This window comes from Lynx rufus, unplaced genomic scaffold (genome assembly GCF_022079265.1).
Source record: "Lynx rufus isolate CCGP_SWC_20201006 ecotype Redwood Valley unplaced genomic scaffold, mLynRuf1.p SCAF_1, whole genome shotgun sequence".
NCBI lineage: Eukaryota > Metazoa > Chordata > Mammalia > Carnivora > Felidae > Lynx > Lynx rufus.
This window is the reverse complement of record NW_025814823.1, coordinates 219,995,886-220,014,379: the sequence shown is the minus strand read 5'-3', so window position 1 is coordinate 220,014,379 and position 18,494 is coordinate 219,995,886. Positions and strand designations below refer to the sequence as shown.

At 34.4% G+C, this 18,494-nt stretch overlaps 1 protein-coding gene across 2 annotated transcripts in view; it reads right to left on the bottom strand.

Moving 5' to 3' along the window:
• The window catches only part of LOC124507873 (cadherin-10), a 122,494-nt gene that overhangs the window by 57,941 nt on the left and 46,059 nt on the right, over positions 1-18,494 (bottom strand). For both annotated transcript variants that reach the window (XM_047074310.1, XM_047074316.1), the window contains exons 2-4: positions 4,010-4,304; positions 2,388-2,507; positions 1,797-1,964 (exon numbers count right to left, since the gene is read on the bottom strand). In XM_047074310.1, the coding sequence (XP_046930266.1) occupies positions 1,797-1,964; positions 2,388-2,507; positions 4,010-4,304 (583 nt within the window). The remainder of the gene's footprint in view (positions 1-1,796; positions 1,965-2,387; positions 2,508-4,009; positions 4,305-18,494) is intronic.

Below are 18,494 nucleotides of genomic sequence, written 5' to 3'. Positions count from 1 at the left end.
ACATTATTATCTTTCAAATATCTGATTTTTGTGCTTAATTAGAATCTATTAATTTCCTTTATTGGATTATCATTTTAAATGAACTGCATTTTTGACATGTGTATATATGTTCCTGAGCATTTAAAATATAATAGTCCTCTTGGTGGTCATTTATTATTGACTTAAAAAATACTTTTTTAAAGGAATATTTTTGCCTCTTGTGGATAATGTGATTAATTAGTTATGGTTTATTCTACTGGATTTGCATGTTAATTCTCCTGGTAACAAGTTCAGGTTAAGAGGTGGTCAGAAATATATACAAAATGTGAAATTTGAATTTTAATGCCACTAAGCATGTCTTCAGATTTGTTTGAGAAGAAATAATAGGGATTATTATTTTCCTTTCTCCTGCTGATGCTACAGGTAATTGGAGCTGTAGTCTGACTGTTTGAAAAAAGCATAAAGAAATACCCTTTTCTCTGTTTGGAGCCAAACACCACAATGGCAGACCTAATGGGGACCTTCCTTAATATTTAGCAAAACAATCATCATGAATAATAAACAAGTGATTACTGTGCTCAAAAAATATTCTATGTGAATGTTACAATTTTTCTACACACAAGATTTTAGACAAATCAATTCAAATCATACACTATTTTTACTCATCAAAGTTAGATAAAAATAACATGGAAAAGAGGTAAATTTCTTTGAAACAGTCAAAATAATGCAACAAATTCTTAGACCATGATTCCTTCTGCATTATAGTCTTTAGTGTAAAAATATAAATATCACAAAAAAACTACATTTTAATAATTTCTCCCAAAAGTATGTAAGCCAAAAATCAAACTAGAATTGGGAGGTCAACTTAGAAGTGAACACACAAAAAATGCTAAAAAATAATGACAAAGATACTACAACCTGCATTTTATCCCACATTTCTAACAACATAAAATTCCATCTTAAAGTACAGATTTTTCCAATGAGCAGGAAATTGTCTGATACTTGGGGGTGCCCATTCAGATCTAACATCACCCACTCTAATTGCATGTCTATACACATTTGTATAAAAAAGGGATTCATGTGTATAACACATGAATAAATACATGTGTTATATGGTCAGAAGCTAACGGTTCTTAACCTATTCTTGATCTATTTTGAGAACTTGAAGAGCTCATTTTAAAACAAAAATAGATCCAAATATATGACATTATCACTAAATAGATTTAGTGTTTTATAACTAAATAGGTCAGGAATACAAAATGTTTTAGAATGATTACCATTCCAAACACAAGAGAGAGTAACTGTAAGTCTGACACAGCGATATTAAATGTAAGTCTGAATAGTTTGTTATGTTCTGGCTATGTAGCCCTTTCTGACTAAGTCCTCATAATATGGCAAATTAGATATTTTATTGAAAAATATTACCCTCAAGTTAAGATCCTTCTTATTAAATTCTAGGTGGAAGTAAACACATTCATTGTAGAAGTATGACTTTGTTTTCCAATAAAACATCATTTCTTTTTGCGAACTGAAAGAAATAGTTCTTGGATTGTAGTCACGGATGCAGAGCATATTTATGGACAGGTTTTGTGATCACCCATAGATCCCTATTTCTAAATGAAATATATCCGAAATATATTTTTTTTTACATTTCAGTAACAGTGAATGCATCAGCATACGGACCTTTTTTTTCTTCACTTTTGTAGCACATTTTCAATGTTTTTAAAATTAAATGATTGACAACTACCTTTTCCATATCTTTTCTCTTTTTAGTCTAAAGCTTTTGCCATGTGGAAAGACCATTAAAGGCAGCTTACTCTGGGGGAAGCGAGGTGGGTTGTCATTTACATCTGTCAGTGTGATGTTCACCGTTGTGGTCCCTGATAAGCCTCCCATCTGGCCGCCCATATCTTTGGCCTGGATTACCACTTGGTACTGCTCCCTGTTTTCTCTGTTCATGTTTGGTAAAGCAGTCCTGATGATACCTGGAAGAAAAAAAAAAAACTTTTGTTATCCTCATTAAAGTTTCAAATATTAGTTGATTAAGACCGCATATTATACATCTAGGGTGTTTTGAAAGACAGAATATATTTTTGCTATTAATTTTTATTGTCTAGAAATCATGAAAGTGATTCAGTGGAAATATTTTACAATTTGTGCGGTTTTTCTGTTACCTAAAAATACCATATTGACAATATAGTGACCTAAACCCATATGCAAAAAACATAAAGCCAGGTCTCTTTCCGTTAGCTCACTCAATCATTTCACTTAAATTCTCAAGTCTTTAAGTGTGATATCATCCCTCTTCTGTAAGAAGTAATGTTAATGCTTGTCTTATTGTTCCCACCTTTTTTCTACTTGAAAAGATCATAATGACTTAAAGTAACAACTGATTCACGATTCCTGACCTGTTTCAGGCTCCACAGAGAAATATGGCTGCCCTTGAAGTATGCTGTAAATAACTCTGGCGCTGTTCCCATAGGAAGGATCATCCGCATCTGTAGCTGTGACTTGCACCACGGAAGTACCTGAAGTATCCAAATTCAGCTTAGTTCTGCACAGCACCAGAAGGAGGAGCAAAAGCACTGGTTTTCATGGAAGACTTGAATGATTTTTGGCTTTAATAATGACCTCTTAAAGAAACATTTCTATATAATTGACATGAAAATCATACATATAGTGTTATTACAGGAAAACTCTGAATTCAGTTACATATTTAATTAGCCAACAGGTATATTTTTATGCACCTGTAGATAATGCTACAACGTATCAGACTATAATAAATGCAGTTACTTTACATATGATGAGGTTTGATATTAAAATTCATTTTCACATAATAGATTTGTTTCATGTAAAGGGCATATCTGATCACAAAGGAGTAAGTGTGCTCCTCTTTCCTCCTCTCCACTAATTGACTATAAAAATAATTAACATCTGTTCTAGAATACAATTTTATGAATAGATTAAATTCTAAATTTAGAAACAATCCAAGAGGATCCCAAGTTCCATGAACTATTAAAAGCTATTTAATAAAGTTCAAGATATAAAAAAAGAGCTTTATCATAAAGCAATTGCCAAAGTCCTCGGGATTTAGTGAAGTAAATATTAAATAATAATCCCAGAACAATGCTTTTGAGAAATGCAGAGTTGAAAATGTGCCATTGTAACTTAAAAGAAAAGAATCAGAATTATTGCATTGGTTTATATGACTTCTCCCATGCTTGAGGAATAAATTTATTCTACCAAATCTAAATATCTATCTCCAAAAATATGTTACCTTTGTTTCCTGATGTTTGTTTTTTGTCATTCTCTATTTAATAAAAAAATAAGGCAATCTTAACTTTCTTTGCTTACAAATAACAACTTCTGTTTATTTCCATTGAAAAAGAAAGTTCCATTATCTTGAGTGTTATACTTGTAGCTTTTTCATGCCTTCCATCTTATAGATTCTACAGCCTAAATCTGTATTTGTATATCAGTATGTGATTGTGGATTTCTACTAGTTTGTTTGAATAAGAGATTTATATCAGCAGGATTATGCTTATAAGAAAAATATGTTTTAAAATAATATGAATTAGATAATCTAATCATTTCCACCTTTTGTATCATTTAGATAAACCAGACAAAGTCTTTAGGCGAATTATAACTAGAGAATGTATATGAAGACTATATTACATCTATACTTACCTAAATGTGCTTACAATATATTTGGGATCAGAATTTTACCTAGCTGTTACACAAATCCATGTGACAAAGATATTATATTTTCATAATTTTCTACTAAATTTTAATGATATTTTCATTGGTTTTTAAAGGAAATATCTACTTATTTGCAAAGATTTACAAATCCATGGCATGTAAAAAATTATTCTTCTTTTTTTCTAACTCATTTCCGACATGAGGAAATTAAATAAGTATTGTTTGGAGGGACTCAAAAATGTCAATTAACTGATCATAGCATTTTAAAAATTTCTGGTAATTATTTTGTATACTTTTTACATACCATGATAACTCCTATAAATGAACTTACCTACAACAGACATTTCCGGAACACTCGCTGTATAAATTTCTTCTGGGAACGTTGGCTCATTGTCATTGATATCATGGATTTTGATCACAAACTCAGATTCTGGTTCTACTGGTCTCAAAGTTCTTCTGTTAATAGCTTGTGCACGCAGAGTATAAAAGGCTTTTTCTTCCCTATCAATTCTTCTTGTGGCATGAATGTCACCTGTTTTTTCATCAATAATAAAAAGAGTACCTGCTCCATCTCCAGATAAAATATATTTGAGTGATCCGTCTCCTTTATCTTGGTCTGAATGAAGCTAAGGGAAATAAAAAAGAGCATATCCATGATAATGCCTAAAAGTACATAATGCTGAAAGAATTCAAACAGTCTCTCATGTCCCATCACTGAATAATGGGGTCAGTTATCTTAGTTCTTGAAATGTGACTTGAATAAGTATGAACACACTCACCTGTATATCTTAAACAGCAAGGCTAGCCTTTCACATACCAGTGTGATTTTTACTTTAAATGGGAAAAAGTAATAAAAATAAACCAAACACAGTTCCCCCCTTCACTTTGCTTTGCAAATAACCATTTTCATAGGCAATTAAATCCTGACAGAGCTATGTCATTGGTCTTGATATGCTTCTGTAAACATTTCTTCTCGCATTTCTTTCTTGAGCGGAAAATTCTCTTATTCTCCTATTATTTAGGAAATTCTTATAAACTTACTATTAGTTATTGCATTTCCACTGGAGAATTAGTGATAGCTTAACTGTAAGAAAGGCAAAGGTGTACGAGGTATAGCTCCTATGTTAGAAGCACTATGCATTATTTTTTGGTTCATACAAAAAGAGAGAGAGAGAGAGACTGCCCACAGATATTTTTGAAACTCAGAAAAAGAATACAAATAGATATTTATGTATTCTAATATTATAAACCAAGTTAATAAATTCTACAATCATATATGTCTTATATAGTCTCCTACCTTGCCAAATGTATCTTCCTAAAAACCTCAAACAAGTTTTGTGCAGGAACAAGACAATGCTAAGCAAGTCTGTTTCTTTGCCCATGCCCACAACATTAATCATCCAGAATCCACTCACGTCAAGGAGCTTTGCAGGCATTCATGTGGGCATCTCAGCCCAGTGCACAACCCATCCCAGTGTAAATGCTACCTAGGATTCCAGGTTTTTGTGGGCAAATTCCATCTATATTGTATTTTATCAGATACTCCCTAGGACTGCCCCCAGAGGTTAGGGATGCATATAACAGTTGGTAAGTTTGGTCTTTGGGTGACTGACATGGAGGAGAGAGCTTCCCTGGACCTAGAAGCAAGTTCAGGGATGTTTGGGCAGGAAATAATGGGTCCCAAGTACCTTGAGTATTACCTGGGAATAGATGTGCAGGTTCTAGATGTGAATATCCCCTGCTCTCCATGGAATTCTTACCCTGCATCCTGGGCTAACATGTAGGAGGGACCAAGCATGGCTTTGTACAACACAAGGATTATAAGTTTTTCTTTAATTGAACCACCCAACCAATAAGCAGTTTCTATGCTTGGCTCACAGTTGGATTATTTGCAATAAGAGATTATGTTTACAATTTTTATTTTGTTCTTTTAGCAGATAAGAAATATGAAAACAATGTGCAGATTTTCTAAACTTCTAGAATGCATTTATTATAATTTAGGAATCATCACAAACATTTTTTAAGTATTCATACAAAATGTAGTCGTAAGATAGAATAGACACACTGATGTGCAGCCTAAAAATTAAAAACTGGAGACAATATCTTTCAATTACACAAAAATTAGAGTTAGATGTTTATCTAAATAATGTTTGATATTTATTTACATCAACAGACATTTTCATCTAATTTCATTTAGAAATATTAAACTGATTATTTTCTATTTAAAGCAGGCTTATATTATTTGAAAGGCTTTTTTTTTTCTTTTTCGGAGCTTATGTCAATGACTTGGCTGTGACAACATTTTTACATGAACATAAAACAGTTAGGTTAAATATATGTTTTAAAACACACACATACAGATAATATATTGTATTACTGGTATTGTTGGGTCTACAAAAGCAGTCTGCTCTTGGGGCGCACATGTGCCTGGTCAGTTTAGTGTCCAGCTCTTGATTTCAACTCAGGTCATAATCTCCTGAGGTCGAGCCCCATGTGTGGCTCTACGTTGACAGCATGGAGCCTGCTTGGGATTTTCTCTCTCCCTCTCTCTCTGCCCCTCCCCCACTCTCAGGTGCTCGTTCTCTAAATAAATTAAATAAATAAATAAATAAATAAATAAATAAAGCCAGTCTTCCCTTTAGTTAATGGTTTTTAGTAATTACCCTTTAGCCATCAAATTTGGATCAAAGTCATTTTTTTCTGATTCCTGGACAAATAACTCATTATTATAGATATATCGGGAAAGAAACCCAAATGGATATGTACTTTAAAGAAAGAGAGAAGCCGGATGACAAATATTTTTTTACTGCATTTTTAGCTATTCACAAACAATAAGGTAAGGTTGAAAAACTCAAGAAATGTCTGCTTTTAACTAAAAAGCTCTCAGAAGTAACATATGACTGTGTTGTCCAGGGAACCACTCTCAATAAGTTGCAAGATTGATGCTTTTTAGTAATTGGAAACACACATAGCTTCCACGAAACTTTCCAATGACATGAATGTGCAACAGTGGCAATTTTCCACACAGCACACAAGCAGTGCATAGTTCTTATTCTGCCTGGGAATCGAAAGAATTCAAGAAAAAATTATGATATTATCAATCATTTGTTCAGATAACTTTGTGATTTGTAGTAAACAGTTGTGATTTTTACTGTCTATCCATTCAACAATTTTAATTGAGGAATATGTGTTTACTCTCATAGGAATCAAGTACTTCTAAAAGTAAATCAATGATTCCATTCTATTGCTATGGAAAATCCAAATGCTGTGTGTAAGAGAAATTCACAGGCCCACTGCTGTGTGTGAAGATTTCCTACAGCATCTAACACCTAAACTACCAAATAAAGAATGACTAGAGGTATAAACTTGGATTTTTTTTTTTTTTGCATTTTACAAAGTGTACAGAACACTAGATGAATATAGAATGTAGATTCGGAGTGGGAAAGGATATACAGCAAGATGGGAATCATTAACACCAGTTCTGCCACTCTAATCAGTTAGACATGCAAAAGAAAATGCTAGAATGGGGATCTCTTAATTATTCTGAAGTTCAGTTTTAGAATATGAATCACAGCAAGATTTTTACCTTAACTTATACTACAGAAAGAGAACATAAATCCTGGAATTGGATCACATACTGTGGGAGTTTCCATTGGATTAGGAAATCTAACATGGTAGAATGAGATCAAAGAGATGAGGGTTAGAAGCTGGACAGTGATTTGGAGAATCAAAATGAAAAGGATTTCTAATTTTCTCATATTTAACAGAAAAAAATCAGACCTATGCATTTATAAGTTTTGGTCTTAAGAAGCCAGGTTTACAATGCATTTTTTCTTAAACCATTAGAGAGATTGCATTAAAAAAAGTATCTTTTCTTCAAAAATGTTTTAAGTTTATTCATTTTTCAGGGACAGAGTGCAAGCAGGGGAGGGACAAAGAGAGAGACACAGAATCCAAAGCAGGCTCCAGGTTCTGAGCTATCGGCACAGAGCCTGACGCAGGGCTTGAACCCACGAACTGTGAGATCACGACCTGAGCCAAAGTCGGTGCTAAGCCAACTGAGCCACCCAGGCTCTGCAAAGTATCTTCTTTTTTAAGGAATGTTGACATTAGAATAAAGGGCCAAAATGATCATATTTGGGGGCTTAAAATTGGCCTATGTTTACCAAAACATTATTTAACCAAACATATTTGGCAACTGGACCAGTAAAGAAACTACAACAAATATTTACTATAAGGCAGAGAGATACATTTCTAGACCTCCTGAAAACTGAGTGATTGAAACGCTGGTTTGAAACCCTTGAGAGACAAGAGTTAACTTACAGCAGGTATGCTGTTGTTACTGATTCCTTAGCAGTTACAGAACAAGACCAGTGGACAAAATTCTTTAATTATATCATCCTGTTTAAGTACCCTCTCTTCTCTTAAATTTCTCCTTTTTATTCTAATTACCTCTTCTTTTGTATATTTTCCCCACCCTTTCCCTGGCATAATGTCTCTGTTTCTTATTTCTTGTGTGGGATAAAATTCTATTTCAGACTACAACTCATTTACTAAATAAAAATCAGACCAGGACTAGTTAGTCCTGACAATGATAGCTTTCTCATTACTCTTCCCTTTTTTATTTGGATGTTAGGTATCAATACTTGGATCAATTAAATATTTAATTGAACAAAATTAGTGGTTTTTGTTACTGAGAAATAGGTTTACGGATCATGTGCCAAGTAACTTACAGCATCCACTTTGAAATAACTTTTGTATTGATTTGACCTTGTGTTATTTTATTATGTGAAACATTAAGTTTTCTTTAAACATAGAAAGAATGTCAGATTATTGTGGCTTTAGTTCCTCTGTAACACCTGTTCTCCTGTGTGAAACATTTGTGCCACAAATCTTTAAGAAGAATTTTATGTTAATGCTGACCTTTTCTTTCCTTGAGGAAAGCCTATTAAAAATTCACAACCTGCTGTGTTCCTTGTAAATTCACAAGCAGATAAAGGACGTGGCACGATACATGACAATTAATGAAACTAGAACAACTGCTACTGTGTTGCACATTTAAAAGTCATTCTCCTATTATTTAACTTTTCTGTTTAGATGTGGTGAATTATATAACCCATTTGCTTGTATTGAGTAGCTTAGTAATTAAAACTAAGCAATCCATTGATTTTAAAGAAATATTTTAACCAAAAATTATTTACTGAAAGCCTGTTCATTTTAAATGTGGCAGGTTTCTGATAATTTTTTAATATTTCATGTAAAGCATCATCTTAAGATATTTGTCTAAAACAGTCTGTAAGCTAAAAGGGGACTTGTAGCTTATCTAGTTTAAGGTCATCTATTTTTTTTTTTAAGAGGAAGAAACTGAGATATGATCAGTTATTTTCTTTATGACACAGAAGTTAAATTAAGATTACACTTTTGGTTAGGTGCTATGTTCACGGAATCTTTATCTCTTACTATGTTCATTTTTATTTTTCAGTTCCTCACATTAAATAAAGAAATAAAATAAAATAATCAAAGTGTCTATAAAGTTCAGGGAATTTAAGTAATTTATTACCAAAAGAATAACTGATAAAAGGGTTTTACCTATAGTTTCACCCTTGTCTGGAGGAAAATGAAGAGTAAGTTTTAAGAAGCAAAAAACCGTATCTGTCAACACCGCCAGGAAACCTATGATTCCTCCCAGATAAGCGAAATGTATATTGTTATGTGAGATTCTTTCTCATTCCGAATATTGATACCTTTTTGGATACTGGTAGTTGTTGGTATTTGGTTCTATTTCAAAAACTGAAAAAACATAGTAGAGAAAATTTGAATTTTCTTTGTAAAATTATATTAGAATTATATTTATATCAGTTAGACTAGTTCTTTGAAGGATACATTTTGATGAATTTATAGGACTGTAACGTTTGTTATATGAGTTTAACAATTTTTTGTGTGTGTGTGCATTAACTTAAAAGTATCAGAAGTTATTGAATATATTTTCTAATGAATAGTGATAATTTTATGGCTGTTAGTCCTTCAAACAGCTAATATATTCTATATTTGTTTTTAAAAAATACAGGATGTGGCAAATTCGTTGTGCTATTCTGGTAGTAACATTATTAGCATTTTGCTTTAATTGTTCTCATGAATAGTATAGTATCAAATGGAAAATAAGACATTGGATCAAATACTTCAAATTTGCATCAAAAAAAATAGTAGTAGTAAAGATGGGCTAGCATCAGAAAACAGCCAAAAACATGTTAAAGCAAGTAAATACAATCTGGTCAGAAATAAATACATAGTTACTCATTTTGTCAAGAATGGGTAAAAAAAGGGAAGAGGGGTGACAATCTTATTTGGATTATGTGGGGTTTACAGAGTAAAACTGGGCATTATTTTAATATTTGTGATGTAGGAAAAATATGGCCAATTTTTACTAATCCCAATGAAACAGTTTCTCCTTCAAAAATAGAAATGGAGAGGAGAAATTAAAGGTTATCAATGAATGGATTATAAAAACAATTATAATTTAAAAATACACCAAATATATGATTTATATTAGTTAATATTTTTTGAACAATCTTATTCTTGGACCAGAGGCAAGTATAGAGGATTAAATGATGGATGGATAATGATGTCTGCATAGCTTAGGGTCTGTAAAAAAAAAAAACAAAATTAGTGGTTTATTTTCTACATTGGTTCTCTAGAGAATGTCCTTCAAGAGGAAAAACTCTGGTAGAGTCTGGATTCAATAACTAAGGATTCCTTTTCTCATTTGGTCTTCCAAGAGTTCAGCCTGTTGAAAGTTGTGTGGGTTTGTTTGTTTATTTTTGTTTTGTTTTGTTTTGTTTTGTTTTTGTTTTGTTTTTGATTATGGACTACCCTGAGTGGGGAGTCTAATCTGGAATCATCTTATAGTTCTGGGTGCACTCTTTGAAGCCATTAAAAATTACTCAAGGTCCTGCAACAGGTTAGCTTTCTTTGCAGAAAGTGATATAAAATTCAAGAAGACATGACCTCTCCTGCTAGAACTATAGCTAACCCACATCTTAAAGTGTTTTAACTTGGGTACATTCCTTTGCTAGTACTGTAAAGATACCAAGATGACACTGAAGGGATTCAGTTAAGTTTTCCATAGACACGTTTACAGAACATTAGTTGCTTCAAGAACTTAAATGATATGTATAATAAACCGTAGTCACATTCTGTCTGACGTATTAGTTTATTCTTTCTTTTTTTAAGTAAAAATGTTCATTTATTTTGAGAGAAACAGAGAAATAGAGAACAAGTGGGTGAGGGGCAAAGAGAGAGGGAGACAGTAGATGCGGGACTCGAACTCAGGAACTGTGAGATCATGACCTAAGCCAAAACCAAGAGTCAGATGCTCAAACAACTGAGCCACCCTGGTCCCCCAGTTTATCTTTTTCAAAGAGAGTTGTTGGGGAAATATTTTAGAGGAGGTTCATATTCTTTTAGAAGCCTGACATTTTCCTTGTTATAGTTATGAAAATCACCTAATTATGTAAAGTAGCCCCTTGTGGTGTGAACATGAAATCAACATTTTATACCTCATTCCTCCCCACCACTTGGAGAAGTCTTCTTAAGCATCTTGGATTTATAATACAGGATTTTTGTAAACACATGTCTAAATTGTTAAGTAAATGCAAAATGATTAAAACCAAGAGATTTTCATTTCTAATCAATAAGGTGAAAAGAATTAAAACCAATGGTCACTTATGCATGGGTTACATGGGCAGCTGAGAACCCTTCCTCCTTCCTTTTCACCAAAAAAGGCTGACAATAGGAGATGGGAAAGGTAGGAAAGGGCTAAAGGATAGCTATGCCTTGAAGGAATTTATTTAAATAAGTATATTCTGAACTGGATTGATCTACTGTAAACTGAAGAAAGTGATGAGAATTTTAAGCGTGGTATTTTAGGATTTCAAAGTTTTGGAGATTTTGCTGTGCAGGCAGTATTTGAAGCTGTTGGGTTCCTCAGACTTGTAAAGGTGCTTTCATCTTGAAAGCAGAGAGTAACAAGTACATGATTGGGAGCCCAGAGGAGAAGGACCAGGGAGCTGCCTGCCGTCTCTAGGGGCTCTGGTCAAGAAAAATGAAAAGGGGTTTGGATCTTCACATGCATTGGATATTTTGAGGCATGGGCTTAAATAAGAATCAAAAAAGGGCTATGAATGCTATCCTATAAAAGAAATTACATAAGTAAGTGTGTGTGTGTGTGTGTGTGTGTAAAATACAAAAAAACAATGTTATATATACACAGTATCCAAGAGTGCAAATAGCCTCAGAAATATGGCCACAGACCATTAGGTTAAAAACTCCTATTCTAGGTCAGCTTTCTGTGTTTTCCCACACACACAAAAAGGAACTGAGAAATCAAGATAGATGTTCTCTTCAGAAAAGAGTTTGCTCATTTGACTGAGAGACTGTTACATCTTCATTAAATGAAGAAACTTAGTTCCCAGACAATATCATGCCTCTATAACTTGTCTCCTTCCCCACTACACTAATTTATCCACCCTGAAAATCCATAATCATTTCAAACTCCTTTGTAAGGCTGAATTACCCTCTCTTTCTTGGTGCCCAATTATAATGTGTGTGTGTGTGTGTGTGTGTGTGTGTGTGTGTGTTTGCGTGTATAAAATTTCATAGCATCTGTATTAATTTTGAACTATTATTTTTATAAGTCCTTATGGAACTACAAATATATTTCCTTTGAGGATAAGAACCAAGTTTCCATTCTTTTGGATTCAACATTTCACAGTACATAATACACAGTTATTTATCTGCGGAAGGAAATAAACAAATATCAACATCAAATGCCACAGATATGAGGCATAGAGAGTTCATTTTGTAGTACTTTCTTAGCAAGGATGAATATTCTGAATGGAGTGAAATGAAGTTAGAAGTCCATAATGAAAAGTCTACATTATAAGTGTGTGTAAAGAAAATATTATTCTTTGTACTGAAAAAGATGGGGGCTGTAAGTTAGTACAAATTCCATTTAATATAATGTTGCATCAGTGAAATATATATACATAGATTACCAGGGGACAAATTTAAATTTTTCAGTGAAGACCTAGGGATAGAAATGCAAATCCAAATTTGTCTCTGAAACTGTAAGGTAAGTCATTGTAAACATCTGTAATTTAACTTAAATTAGGATAAGGTAGCTAGGCAATAATAACAGTACAACATTCCCACTGACAAAATCTGGAACAACCATAGATGACAAGGAAAACGTATTGCCAAGACCAAATTGCTGTGTGAACAAGAACTGAATGGACTAAAACTTGGGAGGAGAGAATGGTAAAAAAATGAACTGGGGACTGGAAGCTCTTTTTCCCTGTGGGCATGTGCCTGTTCTGGGCATGTGCCTGTTCTGGGCTAGGTTTGGAGGCAAAATCTGTGACTGTCAAAAGAGGGTAAGAAGAAAACAGGAGAGGTTTTAGAGCTCACATGGTGACGGAGTGAAAATATTAGAGAAATGAAGGTCCTCAAATGCCTTCTCATAAGACATTTGTTGAATTATAGGTCTGTAGATGGCTAAAGGTCCAGGCTAAAAGCCTTTGAAAGCCAGAATAGAATTGTCCACATTCCTAGAGACTTGATGTTCTCAGACTCAAATGGAAAAACAATGGCAAATAGGTGAACTTCGAAACCCTTCCAGTGAATGTCAAATTGAATCTGAGGGAATGCAGGGATATTTTTTTTATTTAGGGACATACAGTTATTCTCAGTGCCTCTAAGGGCTATAAGTACAAGCTTGATCCCTTGACATATGGGGAGAAATAAAGCAGGACATGCATTGTTCTTCGTGCAAAGCTGAAGTGGCAAAACACCCCACTCATTCTCTCCTGGAGATTTCTGTCAATGGGTGAAGCAGCTTCAAGAAACTGATTAATTTTTGAAGAGTAGAACTATGGAATCTGGGGGCAGAGGAGTCAGGAAACACTCTTATTTGAATTGTTCACCCTCTCAGAAAAGGAATAAGCAGTGGTAAACATAGTCTTACTAAATGGCTACTTACCCTTATCTTCCTCAATCCCTGATTGAATTGTGGTAATGTATTAGTTAGGGTTCTCCAAAGAAACAGAACCAATAGGAAATCTATATCTATATATCTCCTTCTTTCTATCTATCCATCTAGAGAGAGAATGATAAGGAATTGGCTAATGAGATTGTGAAAGCTAAAAAGTCTGAAATTGGTAGTGAAAGAAAGAAACCTTAGAAATGAAGTAACAATTGATGTTGTAATGTTGGGTCAGGCCAACAGTCTAGAAACTCGGGCAAGGTTTCTATATTACAGTTTTAAGTTTCTTTTAAAAGCTTTGGTTTTTACTCTTAAGGCCTTTAGCTGGTTGCATGAAGCCTGCCCACATTATGAAGAATAGTTTGATTTAATTATAGCTTGCGGATTATAAATATTAATTACATTAAAAATACTTTCATAGAAACATCTAGACTAGTGTCTGACCAAATAAATGAGCACCATGTTTTAGTCAAGTTGATACATAAAATGAATGATCATCCATGGTGACCAAATAACCCAATAAATGAAGAAGACTTTCTAGTGAAAACTGAACCATTCTGGGGGTTTTAAGTTCTTTATACATGAGATGTGATAAGAATAAAAAGTTACTATACATGCAAAAAGGTAAGATCATGTGACTTATGCAAGGGTAAAAACAGAATAACAGGAGATGGCAGATAATAAACATATTGTATTTAAGGGAAAAAAATCGAAAAGTAATAATGTATATTTGAAAATGTAAGGAAAAATGGAAAAAGCAGGTAAAAAATGGAAATAAAAATAATCAAAAGAGCATTCTAAAATGAAAAATACAATGTCTGGCTTTCATAAATCAATAGAAAGTTTTTACAGCAGATTGCGTATAGTAAAACACAAGATTAGTCTTTCAGAAAGTAAAAATAGGTTGCCAACTTGAAGTTAGGTATATAGCAACTGAAATGCAGAGAGAAAATATATGAGAAAAAATAGATAAGATCATTGGATGCTTGTGAAATCAAATCAAAAGTTGCAACACACATGAAATTGGATTCCCAGAAAGAGAGAAAAGAGAGAATGCAGCACAAATTATATCTGAAGGGAAAATGGGGAAGAATTTTTTAAAACTGGTATAAGATATCAACCAACAGATATAATAAGATCTGAGAAGCTCCAGAAGGACAAATAAAAGTAAAAGCAAACGAATCCCATCATAGTCACATTTTTAAATGAAGACATATAGAGAAAACTAGAAAAGTATTTAGGGAAAAAAAGATGCATGAACTTCAAAGCAACAAGTTTTAATCCCGATTGCTGTTTTCTCAATAGAAATGATGGATGCCAAAATACAATGAAATGACATCTAAAAGCAGTAACAGAAAATAGCAACCTAGAGTTCTACACTGTGCTTAAAAACAGGTTTCACAGAGGAAAGTAAAATAAGTATGATTTCAGACAAAAACAAAGGGTATTTACCCCAGTGAGCATTCAGTAAATGGAACATGAAACTAGTGTTTTCAAGATGGAAGAAAATAATCTCAAATAAAGTTTCTGAAGAGAATGAAAGAACCAGAACTGTAATTATGTAATAAATATAAAAATGATTACTGAATATATACAAAGAAATAATAGTAATGTCTTTGGATGTGTAGAAATAAAGTACATGACAATAACATCATAGAAAAAAAGAAGAGGGGATAGAAGTTTAACGTATTCTAAATTTAGGGGAACCTGGGTGGCTCAATCAGTTAAGCATCCAACTTTGGCTCAGGTCATGATCTCACAGTTCATGGGTTCTGGCCCCACATCGGGCTCTGTGCTACCAGCTCAGACCCTAGAGCCTGCTTCAGATTCTGTTTGTGTCTCTCTCTCTTTGCTCCTCCCCCACTCACACTCTCTCTTTCTCTCAAAAATAAATAAATATGGAAAAAATAAAAAAAATAAAGTATTCTAAATTTAAACTGGTTTGTGCAATACACTGAAGTGTGAAGTTCTGATATGCACATTTTTTCTGCATGATTATCATACGTCAATACAAAGTTAGCATAATTTATCTTCCCTGTCTTCCCACCTAGCATCTTGACCCCTTCATGCACCATCAACTCCAGGATTATAAATCTGCCTATAATCCCCCCCACCCAAAATGGATGCCACCATAATGGGATATGAAGAAAAACATAGAGAATAATAAACCAAACAACTGAGTCCCAGGATTCCATCAACATCAATATTTTGCCAAATTGATGTCAGATCCTTTTCGCTTTAAGCAAAACAATCATGAAAATAAAACATAATTCATATAAATGAAGCCTTCTCTGTCCCTTCACTCCTTTCCTTACATCTTTACCCATGTCAGCACTCTGAAGAATCTTTTTCTTCCATATATTATATATTTACAATTTGAGTAATAGTGCTCGTCCTAAACAGAATGCTTCATTTCCACCCTCCCCACAAAGCAACTCCTCTCAGTTTAGTAAACTTCATAATAATCAAGCCAGTTTTTCAGACTAAAAACCTAGAGGGTCATTGATTTTCCTTCTAACTCTACCTGTTTATTCCATAAGCAAATCCCTTCTGACTTCAAAATATATTTCCAATTGCTTCTCGCTGCCTCCACTGCTGCCATCCCAACAAAAATCAGCATCATCTGTGGTGAGTCTTCCACACAGTGTCCCACCTCCATTTCCATCATTTTGTGGTTCCCACTCTCCACACACTAGCCAGTGATTATTTAAAAATGCCAATTGACACATCACCACTACTGGGCTCAAAATTGAGCAATGGCTTCCCGTCCCATTTACAACACTAACTCACCCTAATTTACAACATTCCCAGTGATGTAGCCCTTGCCTGTCAACATTGATCTCATCTCTTTCCATTCTCCCTTTAACCACTTGAACTCATACTGACCTCCCTATTTCTTGAACATGTTGCAAATATTTCTACCTCAGTCTTCGGCACTTGCTGTCACTTTGAATGAGATACACCTCCTCACTTAAGTTTTATAGGCCTTTCAGTTTATCTCTTGTGTATCCTTATCTTTTGTCCTGCATGTTTCTCCCACAGTTTGTCATAATCTTCTTAATTTGCAAGAAATTCTGTATATATCTGAATATTAGTAATTTGTTCTTATGCCATCACAAATGTCTTCTTCATGTCTGTTTCTTTTAACATTGATAATAGTTTCTTTTGTCCCAGAAAATGTTTAATTTTAATGTCAAATTTATCAGTCGTCCCTTCTATGATAATTTCTTTTTATCTTTTACTCAAAAGATATTTTCCTAAATCAAAGTCATATATATGGCCTCAGATAGTCTCTTCACTTTTAATATTTTTAAAGCTTTTCTTTGGACAGTTAGCTCACTGTTATCATTTGAATGCTGTGCGTGTCTGTGTGTGTGTGTGTGTGTGTGTGTGTGTGTGTGATATTAGCAACAGATCTTTTTTTTCTTTTCTTAAGGATTTACAATAGATATGGTTAAACCGTTGATTTTAATTCCAACTCTGTCACCTAAAGTTATTCTATGTAATCACAGGCATTTTTTTAAATTTATTTTTGACCTTTGCTCCAATAAGCAGAGCAGCGCCCAGGACATGCTGGATATCAAGATGCTAAGGGCCAACGCCTTCCAACTGAAGACCTTGGCTTTGCCTTTTTGACCCCTGGTGGTCCTCATCTCCAGCTCCTCATGCTGCACAACTGCATAGGGGTGCTGCTTACCTTCCCGGTGAAGTACAACCTCAGTAACCCTCCCCAAACGCCCAGCTGGACGCAGTCAGGCCACGCTGGCCAGTGCGGGGCTCACTCGAGTCCTTGGCTGCCGCATTCTCCTGGACCGTGGGGCGGCGAGGCCCACGAAGCGGAGCTGGGGAGCCCGGGACAAGGATCTTGCCCACCTACGGACAAGGGGCAGGCCCAGTGATGGACTGATGAGGGGCCAGGCCCAGCCTCAATCTCAGAACAGTTCCAGAGGCCGGACAAGACGCCCCTCCCTCGGCCAAAGCAGCACCTAGCCAGGCCTCTCTTGCAGTCCACCCTGGGTGACCCGTGGTCTCTGCTGTTTCCCGACCTGGGATGATGGACTCTCAGAACCCCCGCCATCGTTGCTAGTGGAGGTCTCACACCTGCTCTTGAAAATCGCGAGAGAGCTGGCTGGCTTGGTTTGGGACCCTGCATAAGCCCTCCACCAGCAGTGACTGGGGAAGAGACCACAGAACCCTCCTCAGGTGTCCAAGCCCCCACTTTTCTAAGCACAAAAGACCAATAAAGCTGATGCTTCTCTGAAAACGTTTCCTTTTCTACATAATCACAAGTGTTTTTAGAACCTTCTATTTTGTTCCATTTGACTATTGGCACCATTATAGTATAAATACTAAAACACATTCAATTTCCGGAGCTTCATGATTGATAGGTGTTTAAATAAGTACCCTTTATTAACCATATTAAAAAAATTATCTTTCAATTATTGGTCTTCACCATATGTATTTTTTGCATTAGCATGTTGCTTCTAGTAAAAATACAAAACAAAGAACAAAAGAACCTTGCTAAGTATTTTATTGGGATTGCAATTTATAGGTTAAATTGGAGAAAGTATAATCTTAAACGTAAGACCACTTCCTATTCTCAAATATTGTTTTTATTTCCATACATTAAGGACATATTAATCCCCTTCAAGATAATTTTGCATTTGGTTTTGATATTTAGCTCAATTTTACCATCTGAATTCATTAGATTTTGTTTTAGGTTTCTAGAGACTGTGCTATCAAGTAGGATCATTTTACATACTTTTTTAATTAGTAT